We start from the raw sequence: 19,122 nt of genomic DNA on the forward strand, positions 1-19,122 counted from the left end.
TCAGCAGCACATAGGACGATGTTATGAAGTCGGGGTGATGCTTCAGTGGGAGGCATTACTAGAGCACATTCCTCGCTAAGAGGGAGTGTTGATTTCTGGTAGCATCAGATATGCTCTAAGTCTCAAATTTTGCAGGGAGGCTTGGGCACATGTATTCCAAAGAACCCAGAAAGTGTTTTGGGAAATTCCACCCGAAGATGGTCTTATTAAAATAATTAATTAATTTTAATGGGTCCCTAAGTCTAAACTTAGGAAATTAAAATAATTAATGGGTATGGCACCTGATGATTATATGAAGACTCCATGCCCAAGGATGATCCAAAGGACACTTGTATCATCAGATATCATCAGTCAACAGAGTTTTTTAACTCTACTTCTATCTTCTAATCATCTTTCTTGTACCTAGATTCCACACTCTACGGGGAATTGTAATAAGTGATACTAGTAATGATGAGTTTTTGAGTCTGTAACAGGGCTAGGATGTTGGGACTCGATCAGAAAACGAGTACACTTTGTAGTGTTTTTTTTAATCTAGTTAATTATCCCTTCTTTTTCAGAGGCGGATAATTTTATGGGTTTTTTCACTCACTTTTTACCCCAAAGCCAGGGTGATAGTTTGAAGGTTTAGCCCCTAACACATCTTAGTGTCTAGAGTAGATGTATATTACCATACTAGATCACACAAAAAAATTCGTGGAATTTGGCTAGGTCTAAGTAGGATTTTTTAATAATTAAAACTTTTCCGCAAAACGAGATTTTTTAATTATTTTCTATGTAATGGTGTAAATAAGCAGCCTTAGGAAATGTCTGGGGCGTGTGACTACTCAAAATTCATCTTCAGAGGCCCAACATTATCCTAGGACCCACTTTGAGGGTCAAAAGGCGACTTATAGTCTCTCAAAAGACGATTTTCCTAGTGACAGTAGCAAAAAATGAGAAAAAATCAATAATTGGAAAAAATTCTAAATTTTTCCAAAGTCAAAGAAAGTCAACCAAATGACATGGCAGTTCCTAATGAAATTCAAAGATGATTTGGTAATTATGTGGGCCCCACCATATGAAGCCACAACTTAAGTCAAAAGTTTCAAGTCAAAGTCAAAGGGGCCCACATTGAGCTCATGAGAAGTACGTACAAGCAAATGAAGTGACTTTGGTTTAATTTAAATCAAATGTTAATTAAAGTCTAAGGTGAAAAAGTTAAAAGGAGTTGGAGGGACCCCACATGACTCCTTGTGTACGCATAAGTTGGGAAATATGCACATGTTAATTAAAGCATCCATGCTGACCTAGTCAAAGTGTCAACACTCCAGCTCCACGCAAATCAGCCAACAACAGTTCAGTTCAGCTTGTATGCAACAATTAGAGGCAGTTTTATGTTCATGATATTACACAAGAGATTTTTAAGAAGATATTTATGCTGCCAATCAAGGAGACAGGTCCACGTATGGGCAAATTAGGTGCACGTTGGCAGTCAAAAATCAATGCTACAACATTTACGCACAACAGTTTGTTGGAGCAGCGTTGGCACTTGTGATAGGTGTCACATACATAAGTTTCGTTGTGGAGAATTTGATGGGAGTTTGCTCCCCTATCACCTATGATCATCTACACTTGCCAGCAATCAAAGGAATATGCACCAGAAGTTAGAAGTTAGAAGTACGCTGATCCTCACAAGGAATACACACAGCAGATTTGAAGATATTTGATGGACAGTCAAGGAGTTAAGGTTGCCACCTATAGTCAGTCATCTTGCCACTTGTGATTTGATTTTTTACATTGAGATTGTCAATCCATCTCCACTTGTCATTGGAATTTTCCTTGGGATCATCTCCCATTTTCTTATTTATACGAGTCTTGAGCTCTCATTTGTATCATATAGAACGAGCTGTTGGGCTTGCGGAGATTGCTGGATTTTCTATTCATCTTTCATATAATAAAAGAGACTTTGGGGTACTATTGTGTTGGTGTTCTCCTTCTATTTCTTGAAGTGATGTTATTTCAATTGTTGTGCTTTACATTCTACATGTATGTTGGATTATGCTAGTTATCATTTTGCCACTTGTTTGGATTACCATATGCAAGCTATTTTGTATGGGTTTTGGGTTAGATAAATACTCTAAGAAGAGGATTACTAGAAGATTTTTGGTGAAATCTCTAGCTTTCTCCTCCATTGTATAATCTAATCCCTTATGATTGCTGACATCTTTTTCCAAGTGTGTAGAGATCTTTAGATTTCGTTGAAGGATTTACTTGGGCGTGGGGTAGCTCTCCAATAGACGAACTATCTCCCAAGATCAAGAATAGAAGGACCCAATCAGTTTGCCTCAAGGATCTTATCAAACGATTTTGATAGAGGGAGATTCCTTTCCTCTAGCCTACTAAGATCACATAAATTTAAATTAAATATTTGTCTTGATCAATATCTTGTGCTTTCAAGGGTTTTATTTGCTTCCTAGAGCATTGTTTTAACTAGACAAGTATGGAGTTCTACTTGCATGTCTTGATCTAGTTCTTGTACGCTAATTGTAGATTATCATTTTGACTCTTTCATGTCATCTTTGTCTCCATTTCAGGATTGCTTTGCTTTCAATTTTTGAAGCATTCTACTTTTGTTTTAAACAAAATACAATTTCATTTCTTAAAGAGCAAATACTTGGAAGACACTGGTTGTTTATGTATTTCATGCTTATCTTATGATGGTTATTACTCATATCAGTTTTTGCTTATAAATCTTAAAGAAATAATCTATTTAACTCTAATAATTTTCCTAGAAACTCACATCTCTTTTTAATTTAACTTTTCATTAGGGACCACCCCCCTTAGCTAACCTAGGAGATAGCTTAAATGGAGAGAGAAGGCATTTAGTGTGACAGCCCCTTCTCTGAGTTTCCTGCCACCAACCACACCATGTGGGGTTGAAGGCTTTTCTCACTGACTTGTAGGTTGGTGTAGGCGGCAGGGTCAACAGGAACATTACAAAATCCATCTTAACTGCATCATAAGGGAAACCAAAAAATAGGATTTACATTGTCAAAATAACATGCATGTCTACAAACTGACAACAAACTCCACATGCACTTGTAAAAACCCCATATAACCTGTCATGTACCTAAATCAAGTTTGTAAAACTAAATTTGGCATGAAAAGTGTGCAAGCATCTTCCTCAAAATAGTAAATTGAAAATCACCATGAATACAAGTACACATGATCTTCAACTGACATAGCTGAGTGAACTGATGAATTGTCTATAGAACTCTAACTACTACCACCTAATGGACATAAGGGTAAATGTCAAAGTTGGCACCAATATTGGTATGAAGATTACAAGGTGTAATTTCAGGTGCTAACAAGACCCAAATCAAGCATATAATATGTCAATTTAAAACTATGAATATGCAATTTTGAGAAACTGTATAATCCTGAAGTTGTAGACATGGCCATAGCAGAAACATACCAAATATAACAGATTTTCAAACTTCAATTTCTTTGTAAACTTCGATTTTTTCCACAAGGCCGAATATTTTTTGTGATCATTTAAATTTTTAAAGCCATTTTAGATATGCAATTATTTTCTGAAAAGTTAGCTGGTAAAACTTCCAAAATTTTATGAAATTTGCAACCCTTCTATTCTAGAATCATCATCTGCACAGCTAGGCATGTGTCCTCACTATTTGGCTCTTTATTTATGTTATTCGCAGGTTTCTATTTTTCTTAGTCTAGTAGTTCTATTTTGGATATAGGAGCACTGCAGTATACCTAAAGTTTTGACTGAAAATCCCTAAAGAGGGCAACGATGAAGACAGTTATTTCACCAATTATTTAATTTAAACTCAATCATGATTAGTGGAAGAAATATTCACTTACCCACTTTTGGTCACTATGCACTTCATCCCTGCTGCTTTCGCTGCCGCAAGGCCAATTGCACTATCTTCTATCACAACACACCTACAAAATTGAAACAAAGATCAGCAGTCATGCATCAAAGTATCTTGACCATATACAAAGGTAACAACTTAAATGCAATTCATCAATAGATATGCACTGTCTTCACAACAAAGGCTTATTTGAAATTGCAATCTATGGAAAATACTATTCCATATTTATTCACAGCATTCTCTCAAGAATAAACTGTTGAAAAGTGTAACTAAGTTAGGTCTTCATAATGACATGTGTAATTGTGATATTATGTAATTGATGAAAAGAAGAAAAAAAAAATTATTATTGTAATGCTTGTTTCATGGGTTTCATGAACAAGGAATTTTATTATAGTGATGGCTCCCATTGCGAGCCTTTGGGATTTGTTATCTAGTAATAAAGTCAATTTGAGTCTGTCATGTATGAAGGACCCTTCTTGGGCATGATACATATTTATATAAGTCCTTAAATAAGTTAGAAAGCCCTCCAAGACCAAGCAAAAGTATCTTCTTCAAGTCAGCTTCAAGATGGAATAAAAGATCTTCACTAAAGGACATGTCGGCTCACCCTCTCTCAAGTCGGCTTATTATGAGGCTACAACAATTATAAATAGGGCAGCATGTCCACATTTCAGAGTAGAAATTTCGGTCAAGTTTTGAAGTCAGCAAGTAATGCGAAGATCAGGGCTGAAGTTATCCATACATGCAAGGAATCTCTGTTGTCCAAACTGCAGAAAGAAGCCGAAGTCTAACAGTCAAATTTGAGGACAAATCAAGAGAAGACAACGGTGTATCTCTAGCTGAGTTACCAAGGAAAGGAACTCCCTCTAAAGCGAAGGGAATCAAGTCATAAAGGGAAGGTCTTATGAATGAATTAGGGTCAACAATTGCAGACCTAATTCAAGGAGGCCGAAACTCTGAAGCCGAAGGAAGCCGAAGTTGAAGAAGAGTTGAGAGGAAGGAAGAAGCAAAAGGTTGACTATCATTGACTAAGGATCTCATCAAGGGAACTTGTGTCTTGGTCTTGGAGTGGCAAATAGGTCAAGGGTCTTGGTCTTGGTATTCGTCAATTGGAATCTCTATAAGAAGAAGAATTTGTTCGGGTTTTCCTCTCAAGAAGGAGAGGTTTTGGCCCTGGTTGATAGCCTATATTATGTGTCTTTTGTCTCTTTATGGTTTATGCATTGGTAGTTGTTTGATGAAAAAGAACACTAATAATCTAAGTAAAGGAAGATCCTAATCTAAGAAAGTAAAAAGCATTCACAAGCAGTTATTAATCAAAGAGAAATCACTTAATTTCTATGCCCTAGATTTCTCAACATGGTATCAGAGCTAAGGTGACTAAGTCAAGGAAGGGCATCTTATCAAGGGACACTCAAGGATCAAATCTCAAGGAAGGCATCAAAGCGAAGATCATCTTGAAGTCAAAGGAAGCATCATAACCCTAGATCAAAGAAGTCTACAAAGAAGTATTGGGATCATCATCAAGAAAAGAAGGCCAAAACCCTACATCTACTCAAGTTGAAGAAATCTACAAATCAAGTTAAAGTGTTTTGAAGACTATTCATCCAAAGGAAGCTAGATCAAAAGGCGGTGTCATCTCACTCTCTGTGGGATCAAGGATCATTCTTGAAGAAAACTACCTTCATCAAGGAGAAGTTTTCTATCCTCTATATCATCATCAACATCAAGGAAGAAACAACAAGAAGGAGCATCCTATCAAGTAAGTATATTTATGTTCACATCTGAATCTGTCTGTTGTCGCGCGGATTGACACGACAACGCTCAGACCGGGGGCTGTCACTCTGATCCCCAATCCCTCCGTTTAAGCCTGTCTCCCACGGCTAAGGGGGGTAGACCCTATGATATGACGAAGACCAACTGTCGACCAGTTGGTTGGGAGACACGAGACACGATATGATAAGCAATAAAAGGATTTGATTAATTTAGCAGACCAGTGCCTTAAGAGATTGTTGTTAAAACGATTACTTGTTAGATGATACAGAAACATAAACCGTGAACAGCAATCATTTGTCATCAAAAGGTATTAGCTAAATGACAATGCTCTTAGGATGACCAAAACGATATCCAGCAACTGAGGGTTTTGAAAAGATGAATGCTTTAAACCACCACGAGAATCATAAATCATTAACCAGATATCATATTCGTATCTCGACTTGAAAATTTAGATCTCAGCATGAAAAATATAATATGATAATTCCCTGAGGAAAACAACTGAAACTGGCAAAAATTTCCACGATGCTTTTTCAAATTTTTTTTTTTTTTTACATAAAATTTTTGAACAAGATCTAAAAAAAACTAAAACTTAACTATATAAAAATTAAACTAAGCTCTAAAAATTTTTATAAATAAATCTCTTTTTTTTTTTTTTGAATGAAGATTTAAAAAAAAAATTATTAGAACTTTAAAATTAAGATCTATTCTAAATATAAAGTAAAACTATGAAAATGTTAGGACTATACATAAAATCAAAATTAAAAAAATCTAAAATCTAAATCCTAAGTCAAAAATAAAAAAAGGAGATTTAATATGTATGATAAAAAAGACAAAATCACATTTTTTATTTTCATATATATTTTTAAAAGAAACAAAAACAAAATTATAAGACAAAACTAAATTTTAAAATGAAATCAAAAAAAAACCTAACTCTAAACTATGCTACTGATCCTTTTATATACATATATATTTTTTTGATTTTTTATGAAAACTAAAAAATAAAACTTTAGACTAACAAAAATCTAAAATGCAAATACGTATATATCATAAAACCTAAAATAAAAATAAAAATGCTGAACGATACATGACCCAGCCCAAAAAAATTAACGCAGAAACCACAAACCGCGTTCATGACCCAGCCCAAAAAAATTAACGCAGAAACCACAAACCCTCGTCCAAGAAAAAGCTAATGGCGGCGTTCAAGAAACGATTTAAAGAATACCTGGACGCAGACGCAGTGATTTGCGAAAACTTGAATCGATTTTACCTGTTCGGCTTTCTGAAATTTGATTCTCTGCGAGTGATGGAAATTCCGACGGCTTCAGAGAAATTGAAACGCAGAATGAACATTCGATAGCACAGTTCGACGGTGGCAGGAGGAAAAATAGATCAGCTGGAGCGGAATGATTTTTCCAGTGAACTGATTGAAAACCGATGCTGCCTGAGGTGTGAACTGTCTGCCGGATTTGCGGTGATGCGAATAGAGGGAGTAGCGAAACTGGTAGCTTACGCCCTTAACGCGTTCACAGAAGTTACTGGAGTATGCAGATTCGATTTTGAGATCTGATCTTGTGACTGTCGGCAGTTGGAAACCTCTTATACTTTCGGTACAATGATTGATCCGCAAATGATTCTCAAGCCGTCAACTGATATGGCTTCGATACCTCACACACACGCTGACGTTGATCCGCATATATTTTGCAGTGCCTAAATGGAACGCGTGGATATTTTGGAGCTGCTATCCAAGTCGTGGCGATCGTGGATCGATTTTGAATCAACTGAGAATACGTTGATGGATGCACACGTGTTTATCTCTACACAGTTAATGTATTGTTGTGTGAAGTGATGGCTCAGAAAAAAAACTGGACAGCGTATGTCAAAAATATTTTTCTTCTCTGATGCCTGCAACCTGAAATGATGAAATCACCCAAAAAAAAAAAAAATATGTACGTAAAACCAAAATCAAAACCCTAGATCAATTGATTATTTACAGATTTTGGCCCTTACACAGCCAGATTCAGCAATAAGCACAGAAATATTTTAAAGAATAAAAACTTCAGGTTTTCACTGTGAAGAACTTCAGAAAATCTCTCATGCAAATTAGAAAAATAAACTGAATGATAGACCTAGGATCAAATCCAACTGGGCTCAGCAAAAAAAATGCTTGCGGGAGTTGGCTGGTTCAACCGAGAACTTCCCCTAACGCCCGGCAATCTTCTTCTGTAAGAATTTTCCTGCACAGCTCACTTCAACCATCAGTAAAGAGGGCAAAAATGTTGTTAGATCTCAAAAAGTAATGGAGATACCTGCCATTACTTCAGAAACCCTAACAACACTCAAACCCTAGCAAGTGAACAAGATACCTGTGCTCACAATACTCTACAATAAGCTATTATTAATGGCTGAAAATAAAATATGCAGAAACTAAATTAGCTCACAGCACTTCCAGAGAGTAACACCAGCAAGATTTGGACCCCAAAGTCTTCTTTTATTAACTAGAAACAGATTTACAAGAGAGCTTCTTCAGTACCAGACTCACAGATCCAATGATCTGAAATGACCCCTAGCACCCTATTTAAAGGAAATGATCCCAACGACTAGTTCGAGTGATCCATGTCGAAATGATCTCGACCGTCGATGAGGATCAAGACATCTCTTAATCTCATCCGTCGAAATTGTTAACTTATTATTAAAAATAATATTTTGCATGCATTCACTCAAAATATTATTATTTTATTATTTAGGGTTTTTGCTTTATTTTATAATTTTTTATTTATTTCATTTTTTAAATTTTTAATTATTTTATTATTTTATTATTTTATTTATTTTCTTAAATGGATCATCGAACTAAGCCTTTGGAAACATCACCTAGGACCTAGGACTTAGGACTCATGAGGGGATTTAAAACATTTTCCAACCCTCAAGACACATTACATCATGACTTTTACAATTTACATCTTAAGGGGGAAACCCCTTTATCATAGACCCTCATAAATCACCCAGTTTCTGCGACACAACTATAATCTAGCAGATTAACACACTAGGATTCTCCTAAAGTTTTAATAATAAAATGCATCCCGGCTTTGGGGTCAGGCTGAAGGAAAACTCTGTCGATCATCGATCGGTGAGACGAAAAACCTTCCGAGACGTAGATTATCATTAGAAAGTTAGGTCCACCTAGGCAATTTTACATAAACGACTCATATCTGCTAAGATTATTTACAATTCATACATGCAGACTGGGTTTACAATTAAAATGATCAAGCTGCTGATGACTGAAGGATGGCACGGACACGTCGATCAAGTGCTGCCCCTTTTTGCAAAGAAAAGGGAGTGTACTGCATGGGTAGTTGACCGGTAGTGGTCAACATCTGGCTCTACTTGGGGACACGTTGCTGCTCTGTAGGACTGTGAGAATCCAGAATCAGCATCCATGCAACACACAGCAAAATATAAGTAGCGTCCGTCCAAAAATCATCATATAACATTGATCACAGGAAAGATATAAGCTCTTCATTTATTAACTAATCTAGAAAAGCAAATCTAATCCTAAAACCGAAAAATGCTGAAATGACAAGTAGGGTTAGAAATACAATACAAAGGATGCCCCGTGGCATCAGATGTGTTCAATATAGTGTATACTGAGCATTTGCCTGCTTTCAGGCAAATCTGTCGGCTGCTTGTCGGATGTGCCATGTCCAATTCTGCATATGGTAGGACTTTTTCCTATCCGAAAATCAAGCTGCTCACGGCCGTCTGATGCATGAAATCTTCTTCTCATTCTCTTTCTCTTGCGCTTTTTCTTTGTGGCAGGCTGTATCACTGATGACATGGAACTTTCTGTTTCAAAGCTATCAGATGAAGTATGTAAGATATGCGTGACATGTCTTTCTTTATCTTGCATCTGATCTTTATCATTTTTAAGTCTATCTGGATCACCTTCAATTAACCATCTTTCAATCGAACCAATGACCTTCTCATAATAAGATGGAACTTGTTGCAACAAATGAGAAGGCTCCTGATCTGTTGATGTCCCCTGGTCTCTCTCATCCTTTGACCATTGTTGAAACTTTTGAACCTGTATTTTAATGGCATCCATCTGACTAGAGTGTTCAACCTTTAAATCACTGATTTGCCTGGCATGGTCTTCTTCCATATCTTTTATTACTTTATCGGTCTTTTCCTTTAAGTTCATCAAGAAATACTGCATAGAGTTTATTTCTTCTTTATGATTTGCTTGCATGGTGGCCAACTGATTATTATGATCCATAATTAATAACTTGTTTTGCATAGAATCAATTTCCCTATCATGATCAGCTTTCATGGTCGCCATATTTTCTTCTAAGCCTGACATCTTGCTTTGCATGAATCTAATTTCTGTTTCATGATTAGTCTTCATGGCCTCAATTTCTTTAGCATGCTGATTTTGCATAATCTCTATCTCCCTATTACGTTTTTCAAGGTGGGTGCACAAAGTTCTCACGTCATTGACATAATTAGTTTGATTAGCCTCCATATTTTTTACCAGCATCATTAGTTCTTGTATAATTTGCTTTTGCTCTTCCTTTTCATTGTCATTTGTCCCTGATTTTCCACTATCATGGACTTGATCTGCATTAGTACTGGTGGATGACACATTCTGATCTTGAAATCTTTCTTCAACAGCTGGACCTTTAATATGATTACTTTCTTCCTTTTGCACAATTTTAGAGGTAGAAGGCAAGCTGTTTGGACTATCATATCTATCTTTAAAAGCATTGAGAATGTCTTGTAAAGAAGTGAAAAAATCATTAGGAAAATTATTAAACCAATTCAAGGCATCACCCTCTAAAGAATGGAAAAATAGACACATCTTGAAATCTTCATGATTATATTGAGGAAGTCTACAATATATTACACAAGTAAACCTGTTTAAATGCTGTCTAACAGCGACCGAATCACCAACCGAGAACTTAAATAATTTAGAAATGGCCTCTTTCAGAAGATCATGGAGATTATCAGTAAAATGACATGGTTTAAATGAATAATCCATGATGAACAATAAGGGATCAAATGGATGATAGAAAGAGATTTCTGCTCAAGAAAATTAAGAGATGAGAGAAGTGGAGTCGCCACTTGAACAATGAATCTGATTCTAGGATCCAAAAAGTAACCACAAGAAGATATGAGGAAAGCTTCTTGTCTGGGAAAAATGAGAAAATGGAGTCGCCACCCAAACAAGAAACAAACCGAAGAGATGCTACTGATATGGCGAAAAATAAGGCAATAAAAGATCCAAATGATAACCTCAAAGGTTGAATCTGCCAGCTCAAAATGAGAGATGAGAAAGATGAGAAAATGAATGTCGATGAAACTCCAGGAACAGAAAAACTCTGTCCCCGGCAACGACGCCAAAAAATGTTGGCGTTGCCGGGCCAGATGAAAAGATAAAAATGAGAAGGAAGATTGTCGTTGAAAAGCCGAGAAAACAATTTCCCCGGCAACGGCGCCAAAAAATGTTGTCGCGCGGATTGACACGACAACGCTCAAACCGGGGGCTGTCACTCTGATCCCCGATCCCTCCGTTTAAGCCTGTCTCCCACGGCTAAGGGGGGTAGACCCTATGATATGACGAAGACCAATTGTCGACCAGTTGGTTGGGAGACACGAGACACGATATGATAAGCACTAAAAGGATTTGATTAATTTAGCAGACCAGTGCCTTAAGAGATTGTTGTTAAAACGATTACTTGTTAGATGATATAGAAACATAAACCGTGAACAGCAATCATTTGTCATCAAAAGGTATTAGCTAAATGACAATGCTCTTAGGATGACCAAAACGATATCCAGCAACTGAGGGTTTTGAAAAGATGAATGCTTTAAACCACCACGAGAATCATAAATCATTAACCAGATATCATATTCGTATCTCGACTTGAAAATTTAGATCTCAGCATGAAAAATATAATATGATAATTCCCTGAGGAAAACAACTGAAACTGGCAAAAATTTCCACGATGCTTTTTCAATTTATTTATTTATTTTTTTTTTACATAAAATTTTTGAACAAGATCTAAAAAAAACTAAAACTTAACTATATAAAAATTAAACTAAGCTCTAAATTTTTTTATAAATACATCTCTTTTTTTTTTTTGAATGAAGATTTAAAAAAAAAATTATTAAAACTTTAAAATTAAGATCTATTCTAAATATAAAGTAAAACTATGAAAATGTTAGGACTATACATAAAATCAAAATTTAAAAAATCTAAAATCTAAATCCTAAGTCAAAAATAAAAAAAGGAGATTTAATATGTATGATAAAAAAGACAAAATCGCATTTTTTATTTTCATATATATTTTTAAAAGAAACAAAAACAAAATTATAAGACAAAACTAAATTTGAAAATGAAATAAAAAAAAAAACCTAACTCTAAACTATGCTACTGATCCTTTTATATACATATATATTTTTTTGATTTTTTATGAAAACTAAAAAATAAAACTTTAGACTAACAAAAATCTAAAATGCAAATAGGTATATATCATAAAACCTAAAATAAATAAAAAACGCTGAACGATACATGACCCAGCCCAAAAAAATTAACGCAGAAACCACAAACCGCGTTCATGACCCAACCCAAAAAAATTAACGCAGAAACCACAAACCCTCGTCCAAGAAAAAGCTAATGGCGGCGTTCAAGAAACGATTTAAAGAATACCTGGACGCAGACGCAGTGATTTGCGAAAACTTGAATCGATTTTACCTGTTCGGCTTTCTGAAATTTGATTCTCTGCGAGTGATGGAAATTCCGACGGCTTCAGAGAAATTGAAACGCAGAATGAACATTCGATAGCACAGTTTGACGGCGGCAGGAGGAAAAATAGATCAGCTGGAGCGGAATGATTTTTCCAGTGAACTGATTGAAAACCGATGCTGCCTGAGGTGTGAACTGTCTGCCGGATTTGCGGTGATGCGAATAGAGGGAGCGGCAAAACTGGTAGCTTACGCCCTTAACGCGTTCACAGAAGTTACTGGAGTATGCAGATTCGATTTTGAGATCTGATCTTGTGACTGTCGGCGGCTGGAAACCTCTTATACTTTCGGTACAATGATTGATCCGCAAATGATTCTCAAGCCGTCAACTGATATGGCTTCGATACCTCACACACACGCTGACATTGATCCGCATATATTTTGCAGTGCTTAAATGGAACGCGTGGATATTTTGAAGCTGCTATCCAAGTCGTGGCGATCGTGGATCGATTTTGAAAACACAGATGAACCAACTGAGAATACGCTGATGGATGCACACGTGTTTATCTCTGCACAGTTAATGTATTGTTGTGTGAAGTGATGGCTCAGAAAAAAAACTGGACAGCGTATGTCAAAAATATTTTTCTTCTCTGATGCCTGCAACCTGAAATGATGAAATCGCCCAAAAAAAAAAAATAATATGTACATAAAACCAAAATCAAAACCCTAGATCAATTGATTAATTTACAGATTTTGGCCCCTACACAGCCAGATTCAGCAATAAGCACAAAAATATTTTAAAGAATAAAAACTTCAGGTTTTCACTGTGAAGAACTTCAGAAAATCTCTCATGCAAATTAGAAAAATAAACTGAATGATAGACCCAGGATCAAATCCAACTGGGCTCAGCAAAAAATGCTTGCGGGAGTTGGCTGGTTCAGCCGAGAACTTCCCCTAACGCCCGGCAATCTTCTTCAGTAAGAGTTTTCCTGCACAGCTCACTTCAACCATCAGTAAAGAGGGCAAAAATGCTGTTAGATCTCAAAAAGTAATGGAGATACCAGCCATTACTTCAGAAACCCTAACAACACTCAAACCCTAGCAAGTGAACAAGATACCTGTGCTCACAATACTCTACAATAAGCTATTATTAATGGCTGAAAATAAAATATGCAGAAACTAAATTAGCTCACAGCACTTCCAAAGAGTAACACCAGCAAGATTTGGACCCCAAAGTCTTCTTTTATTAACCAGAAACAGATTTACAAGAGAGCTTCTTCAGTACCAGACTCACAGATCCAATGATCTGAAATGACCCCTAGCACCCTATTTAAAGGAAATGATCCCAACGGCTAGTTCGAGTGATCCATGTTGAAATGATCTCGACCGTCGATGAGGATCAAGACATCTCTTAATCTCATCCGTCGAAATTGTTAACTTATTATTAAAAATAATATTTTGCATGCATTCACTCAAAATATTATTATTTTATTATTTAGGGTTTTTTCTTTATTTTATAATTTTTTATTTATTTCATTTTTTTTTTTTTTTTTTTTTTTAATTATTTAATTATTTTATTTATTTTCTTAAATGGATCATCGAACTAAGCCTTTGGAAACATCACCTAGGACCTAGGACTTAGGACTCATGAGGGGATTTAAAACATTTTCCAACCCTCAAGACACATTACATCATGACTTTTACAATTTACATCTTAAGGGGGAAAACCCCTTTATCATAGACCCTCATAAATCACCCAGTTTCTGCGACACAACTATAATCTAGCAGATTAACACACTAGGATTCTCCTAAAGTTCTAATAACAAAATGCATCCCGGCTTTGGGGTTAGGCTGAAGGAAAACTCTGCCGATCATAGATCGGTGAGACGAAAAACCTTCCGGGACGTAGATTATCATTAGAAAGTTAGGTCCACCTAGGCAATTTTACATAAACGACTCATATCTGCTAAGATTATTTACAATTCATACATGCAGACTGGGTTTACAATTAAAATGATCAAGCTGCTGATGACTGCAGGATGGCACGGACACGTCGATCAAGTGCTGCCCCTTTTTGCAAAGAAAAGGGGGTGTACTGCATGGGTAGTTGACCGGTAGTGGTCAACACTGTCAAAATGTCTTTTTTCAAGGAAAGCAACAAATTGGTTGGGGCTTCAAACTATCTTGCATGGAAGAAAAGGACAGATTTGAATCTCATTGAAAATGAGGTTATGGAACATGTCAAAGGATCTATCACTAAATTAAGAAAGGAAGATGCTCAAGCTCTTGCAAAGTATATGAAAGGGGAAGTTAGGGCTCAAAGGATTTTCATAGAATCCATCAAAGATCCCTTCATCCCTTATGTATGCAAACTCGAAACTTCAAAAGAAATCCATGAAAAACTGGTAGAGTTGTATTTCGTAAGCACTGCTGGAGAAGTCATCTCATTAAGGCAAGAACTCTACAAGATGAAGATGTCAAGGGAAGATGGAATAGCCTCATATTTTATGTAACTCAAATCCAGGATCAACTACAAGATCTGGGAGAAGTCATGTCTGATAGAGAAATGACTACAGTTGTACTAAATGCACTACCAGAGGAGTGGGGTAACTTTACTTCAAGCATTTACGGGAAGAAAGAAGCTAATTCATTCTAAGATCTATGGTCACTATGCAAGATTGAAGAAACTATATTAAAGGCCAAATTTGATGTGAGAACATGTGAGCAAAATCAAGCTTATGCTTCAATAACAAGAAAGGAAAAATTTGGAAAGTCTGGTTCTCGGAAAAAGAAAAGGGACATGTCTAAGATTCAATGCTATGGGTGTCAATAATATGGACACTACAAAATAGATTGTCCTAAGATCAATAAGGACAATAACAAAAGAGGAAGAGAAGAAGCTCATATCACCGAAGAAGTGGAGGACACTAAAAAGAAGAAGTCCAAGATAGAGGAAGTAAGAAATATCTACTATGACTGAGATAGTCTTCCTCATCTAAGTTCTTTTCAAGTTCCTAAGTCTTCTGTTGTAAGATATGGCCATCATGATTCACTAAGAAAAATGATGGGATGCATCAAGGCATCATAGAATCATTGAAAGCAAGAGCTCGGGACATCATCATAGAGAAGCATGAAAGATGGTTAGAATCTATGGAAATCGAGGATATAGCTCTAGGAAATCTCATTGGAAATATAAATGGCAAGGTCATCTAGTACAAGGTTTATCATACATCTGTCAAAAGGAAACATCCGTTGAAGGGGATATTTTAGATCCTCAAGGTTCTCTAATGAAATCTTCATTGAAAGGTTCACCGATCATGAGGGGAAGCAAGTGTTTCATCAAGAATTCCAAACTTGTGGAATTCATGGGATGATGGTATGATGACCTAAAAGAGGCAGAGCAATGGATTGAAGCTTTTTCAATCAAGGGAGCCGCTATAAGAAGTCTGGATGACCCAAAGGAAAATGATGTATGTATGCTTATATTCAATATTAAAGAGTCATGTCATATGGTTGCAAGTAACATGGATCATTTCTCATCTTGAGAGCATAATCAAAAGGAAGGATCTCCTCCCTCGAAGGAATGTAGGAATGCATGGTCACACATTCACTAGATGAAATCAACATAATATGTCCTCATATGAAGTATGAGGTGGTTGACATTAATTGGAGGAAATCTGATTGGAAGTTCCTGAGAATGAAATATGTGAAGAAAGGAAGGAAGAGATCGTGGATATGTAACCATGGAAAAAGGAAATCAACATCCATAGACCAAGAGTATTTGACTAGGATATCTCCATGAAAGATATGAAAATTCAAATGGAATCTGAAAAAAGAAAGAGACCCTTGACAATATATATATCTTTGGGAGATGTGTCGATATGTATGCGGGATGCTGATACAAACTAGATGATGTCATGATAAAAGACCATCACAAATGTAATTTTGATTTTAATGTTCATTATTTTATTTTTGAACAAATATCTAGATGGGTTTATGCAGGGAAGCCAAGGGAAGATCTATGGATATCTTCCACCACCGATGTCCTTGTAGTAGGATGAAAGATCCTTCAGGAAATGTGGCATGAAGAAGGCAACATGGCATGAAGGAAGGCCAGATATGAACAAATGGATCACTTTTCGATGATGACATGATTGACTCATGGATGAAAGTGATGGATGGTCTGTGCCCTATGAAGAAGTCCAAAAACATGAAGACTCCGAAATAACGAAAAACAAGTTCATGACATCGTTAGGAGGAGTTCTTCAAGCAGCTGATTGTCCCATCATCTCCACCTAAGGAGACGCTGTAGGTCCCTAATTAAGAGGGAGCCAGGAAACAAGATTTCTTACTTGGAAGAAACTTGGAAGCAAAAATTCCAAAGCCAAGAGGAAGATTAGGTGCATTCCTTTCGTAGGAATGAGTACATTCCTTTATTGGAATAGATATGTCCTCCCTAATTAAGAGGGAGAGATAGACACATCATTCTTGTCTTCACTTGGGAAGATAGAATGGAGGATTGGGTAAACATCTAGCATCCAATGCTCTTTGAGGATGAGTTAGGTCATCCAAGATAAGAGTAGTCGTACAGATATTCTTTGAGGATTGGGAATCCAAGATAAGAATAGTCCTGGTGGAACACACCCTGAGAACCTGGATGGGGTATGTTCCGAGAAAGACAATGATGAGGGTTTCTATACCGCTGATTTCTGGTAGCATCGGATGTGGTCTAAGTTTCAAATTTTGCAAGGAGGCTTGGGCACATGTATTCTAAAGAACCCAGAAAGCGTTTTTGGAAATTCCACCCAGAGACAATTTTATTAAAATAATTAATTATTTTTAATCTAAACTTAGGAAATTAAAACAATTAATGGGTATTAATCTAATTGTGGGTGTAACTTCTAGAAGAAGGCGAGGATCAAGAAAAAATGATCTTAGCCATTGATTAGCTTCTAATTTGGGCCATTCAATGTCAACGAGAAGATTATTTAGAGAGGCTTGAGGGTCATTTGGAAGACATACAGAGAGTTGATCAGTCAGATCGAATTGCTGAGGCTAGAGTAGCACAGTGATTTTGTGGTGATCACACAGAGAGGCACAAAGATAGGTTTGGTTGGAGGATCTTCTTTGGAGCCAAGAATACACAACAGAGAGGCATAGAAAGATGCAGAGGAGGCAGCGCAGTGCTCAGTGAGGGTGACGCAGAGCAACACAGTGCCTTCCAAGCAGAAGTCCGGGATTTTGCTGGGGGTTTAAAGTTCTAGCCGGGAGGGCTAAAGTGGAAGCTCCTGAGAGCAAATCGATCCAGCAGAGAGGTGTCGCAAGCCCACGCAGTGACTGCGTAGGGGAAGCACAGAGGTAGCTGGGGACTCGTTGGTTCAGCTGCCAGATCAGCGGGGACTTGCAGTGTAGAGTGAGGTAATCTCACTAATTTCTTCTGCCGAGTGATATTCTCTATACTAGATTGCCAGCAAGGCATCCAGAGTTTGTATTCAGAAATAACTTCTGCTTAATAATAAAAACCCTCAGATCTACTGCACCAATTTTCCCGCATTGGGTTTTTCCGAGGATATTTGTCCAAAAATAACTGTGTCACTTGTGTTGTATCTTTTCCTGTTCAGTTTCTTGTTTCAACATATTATTTTTAATTAAGTGAAGGCTGCAGTAGTATTTACTTCGATATTTACCATATAACACAGTAAATAACTTGTATGGATTAACAAGTAGGATAAGTAACATTAGTTTGCTGCAGCAGGGATTGCGGGTTAAAGGAATTTTCACATAGTATTAGAGTGAGTGCAGGTAAACCAAGAAGAACAGTGCCAGAGAACCCAACGCTAAGCAGAGAAGGAGGTCGAATAGCTGCAGGAGGCAGTAGTTCGAATCCCCAGAGGGATTGCACAGTCCAGGCCAGGAGGGCTGAATTTTCGAGGAAAGTTTCTCTCTAAGTGAGTCGACAAAGAGGAAGGGCTTCTAGATCGAAATCTTGCCAAGCCAGAGGGAGCAGTGTAGAGCCTTAGTGTGAGGAGAGAGCTGGTGGGACACAGTTTTCAGCAAGCAGATTGCTGTGCTGAAAGACGTCAAAAGGAGAGGAGAAGCACAGTGAGGGAATTTCTTCCTTAGTAGACTTCCTGCCAATAAGTCCGTTTTCTTATTGCCTGAGAAGCAACCATAAGAGACAAAGAGGAGAAGTTCGACATTTTCGTTGCAGAGATGGCAACCAGTGGGTTGAGAGATCAGGACAGATTGGATGGGGCATCCAACTATGTGATTTGGAAGGCAAGGATGTCGTGCTTTCTAGATGAGCATTTTCTCAAGGCCTATGTCGACAATGTGGTGGCTGTGTCTGCAGAAGCAGATCCATTGAAGAAGTACAGTGGAGAAATGACGAAGGCCAAGAGGATGATCCTTGATGGAGTAAAGGATCATGTGGTATGTCACAGTGCTAGCAGAGGGACTGCTAAGGAGATGTGGGATGCCTTGGCAATGCTGTATCAAGGATCTTTCGAGCAACGAAAGATGTACTTAGAGGAGAAATTGAGATTTGCACAGATGCAGAAGGGGGAGTGCATTGATCCGTTCCTCACGAAGCTTCAGAAGTCCCAGGACGTGTTAGCAGCTGTGGGGTCTACACCTCAAAGTTTCGAGATGGTGAGGCTGGCCCTAAACTCAATCTTAGAAGAGTGGCAAGTCTTTGTCTAGAGCATCCTGGGCAAGGAAGCTTTGCCAGATT

The 19,122-nt window shown here is 37.2% G+C and overlaps 1 protein-coding gene across 1 annotated transcript in view; it reads right to left on the reverse strand.

The window, feature by feature from the left end:
* LOC149205700 (CBBY-like protein) overlaps positions 1-19,122 on the reverse strand; it is a 327,551-nt gene that overhangs the window by 69,316 nt on the left and 239,113 nt on the right. Inside the window, exon 7 of the mRNA XM_089393530.1 lies at positions 3,865-3,945. Within this exon, the coding sequence (XP_089249656.1) occupies positions 3,865-3,945 (81 nt within the window). The remainder of the gene's footprint in view (positions 1-3,864; positions 3,946-19,122) is intronic.

This window comes from Pinus tabuliformis, chromosome 1_2 (genome assembly GCF_031772625.1).
Source record: "Pinus tabuliformis cultivar Carrire ecotype Pingquan chromosome 1_2, CPIR1, whole genome shotgun sequence".
NCBI lineage: Eukaryota > Viridiplantae > Streptophyta > Pinopsida > Pinales > Pinaceae > Pinus > Pinus tabuliformis.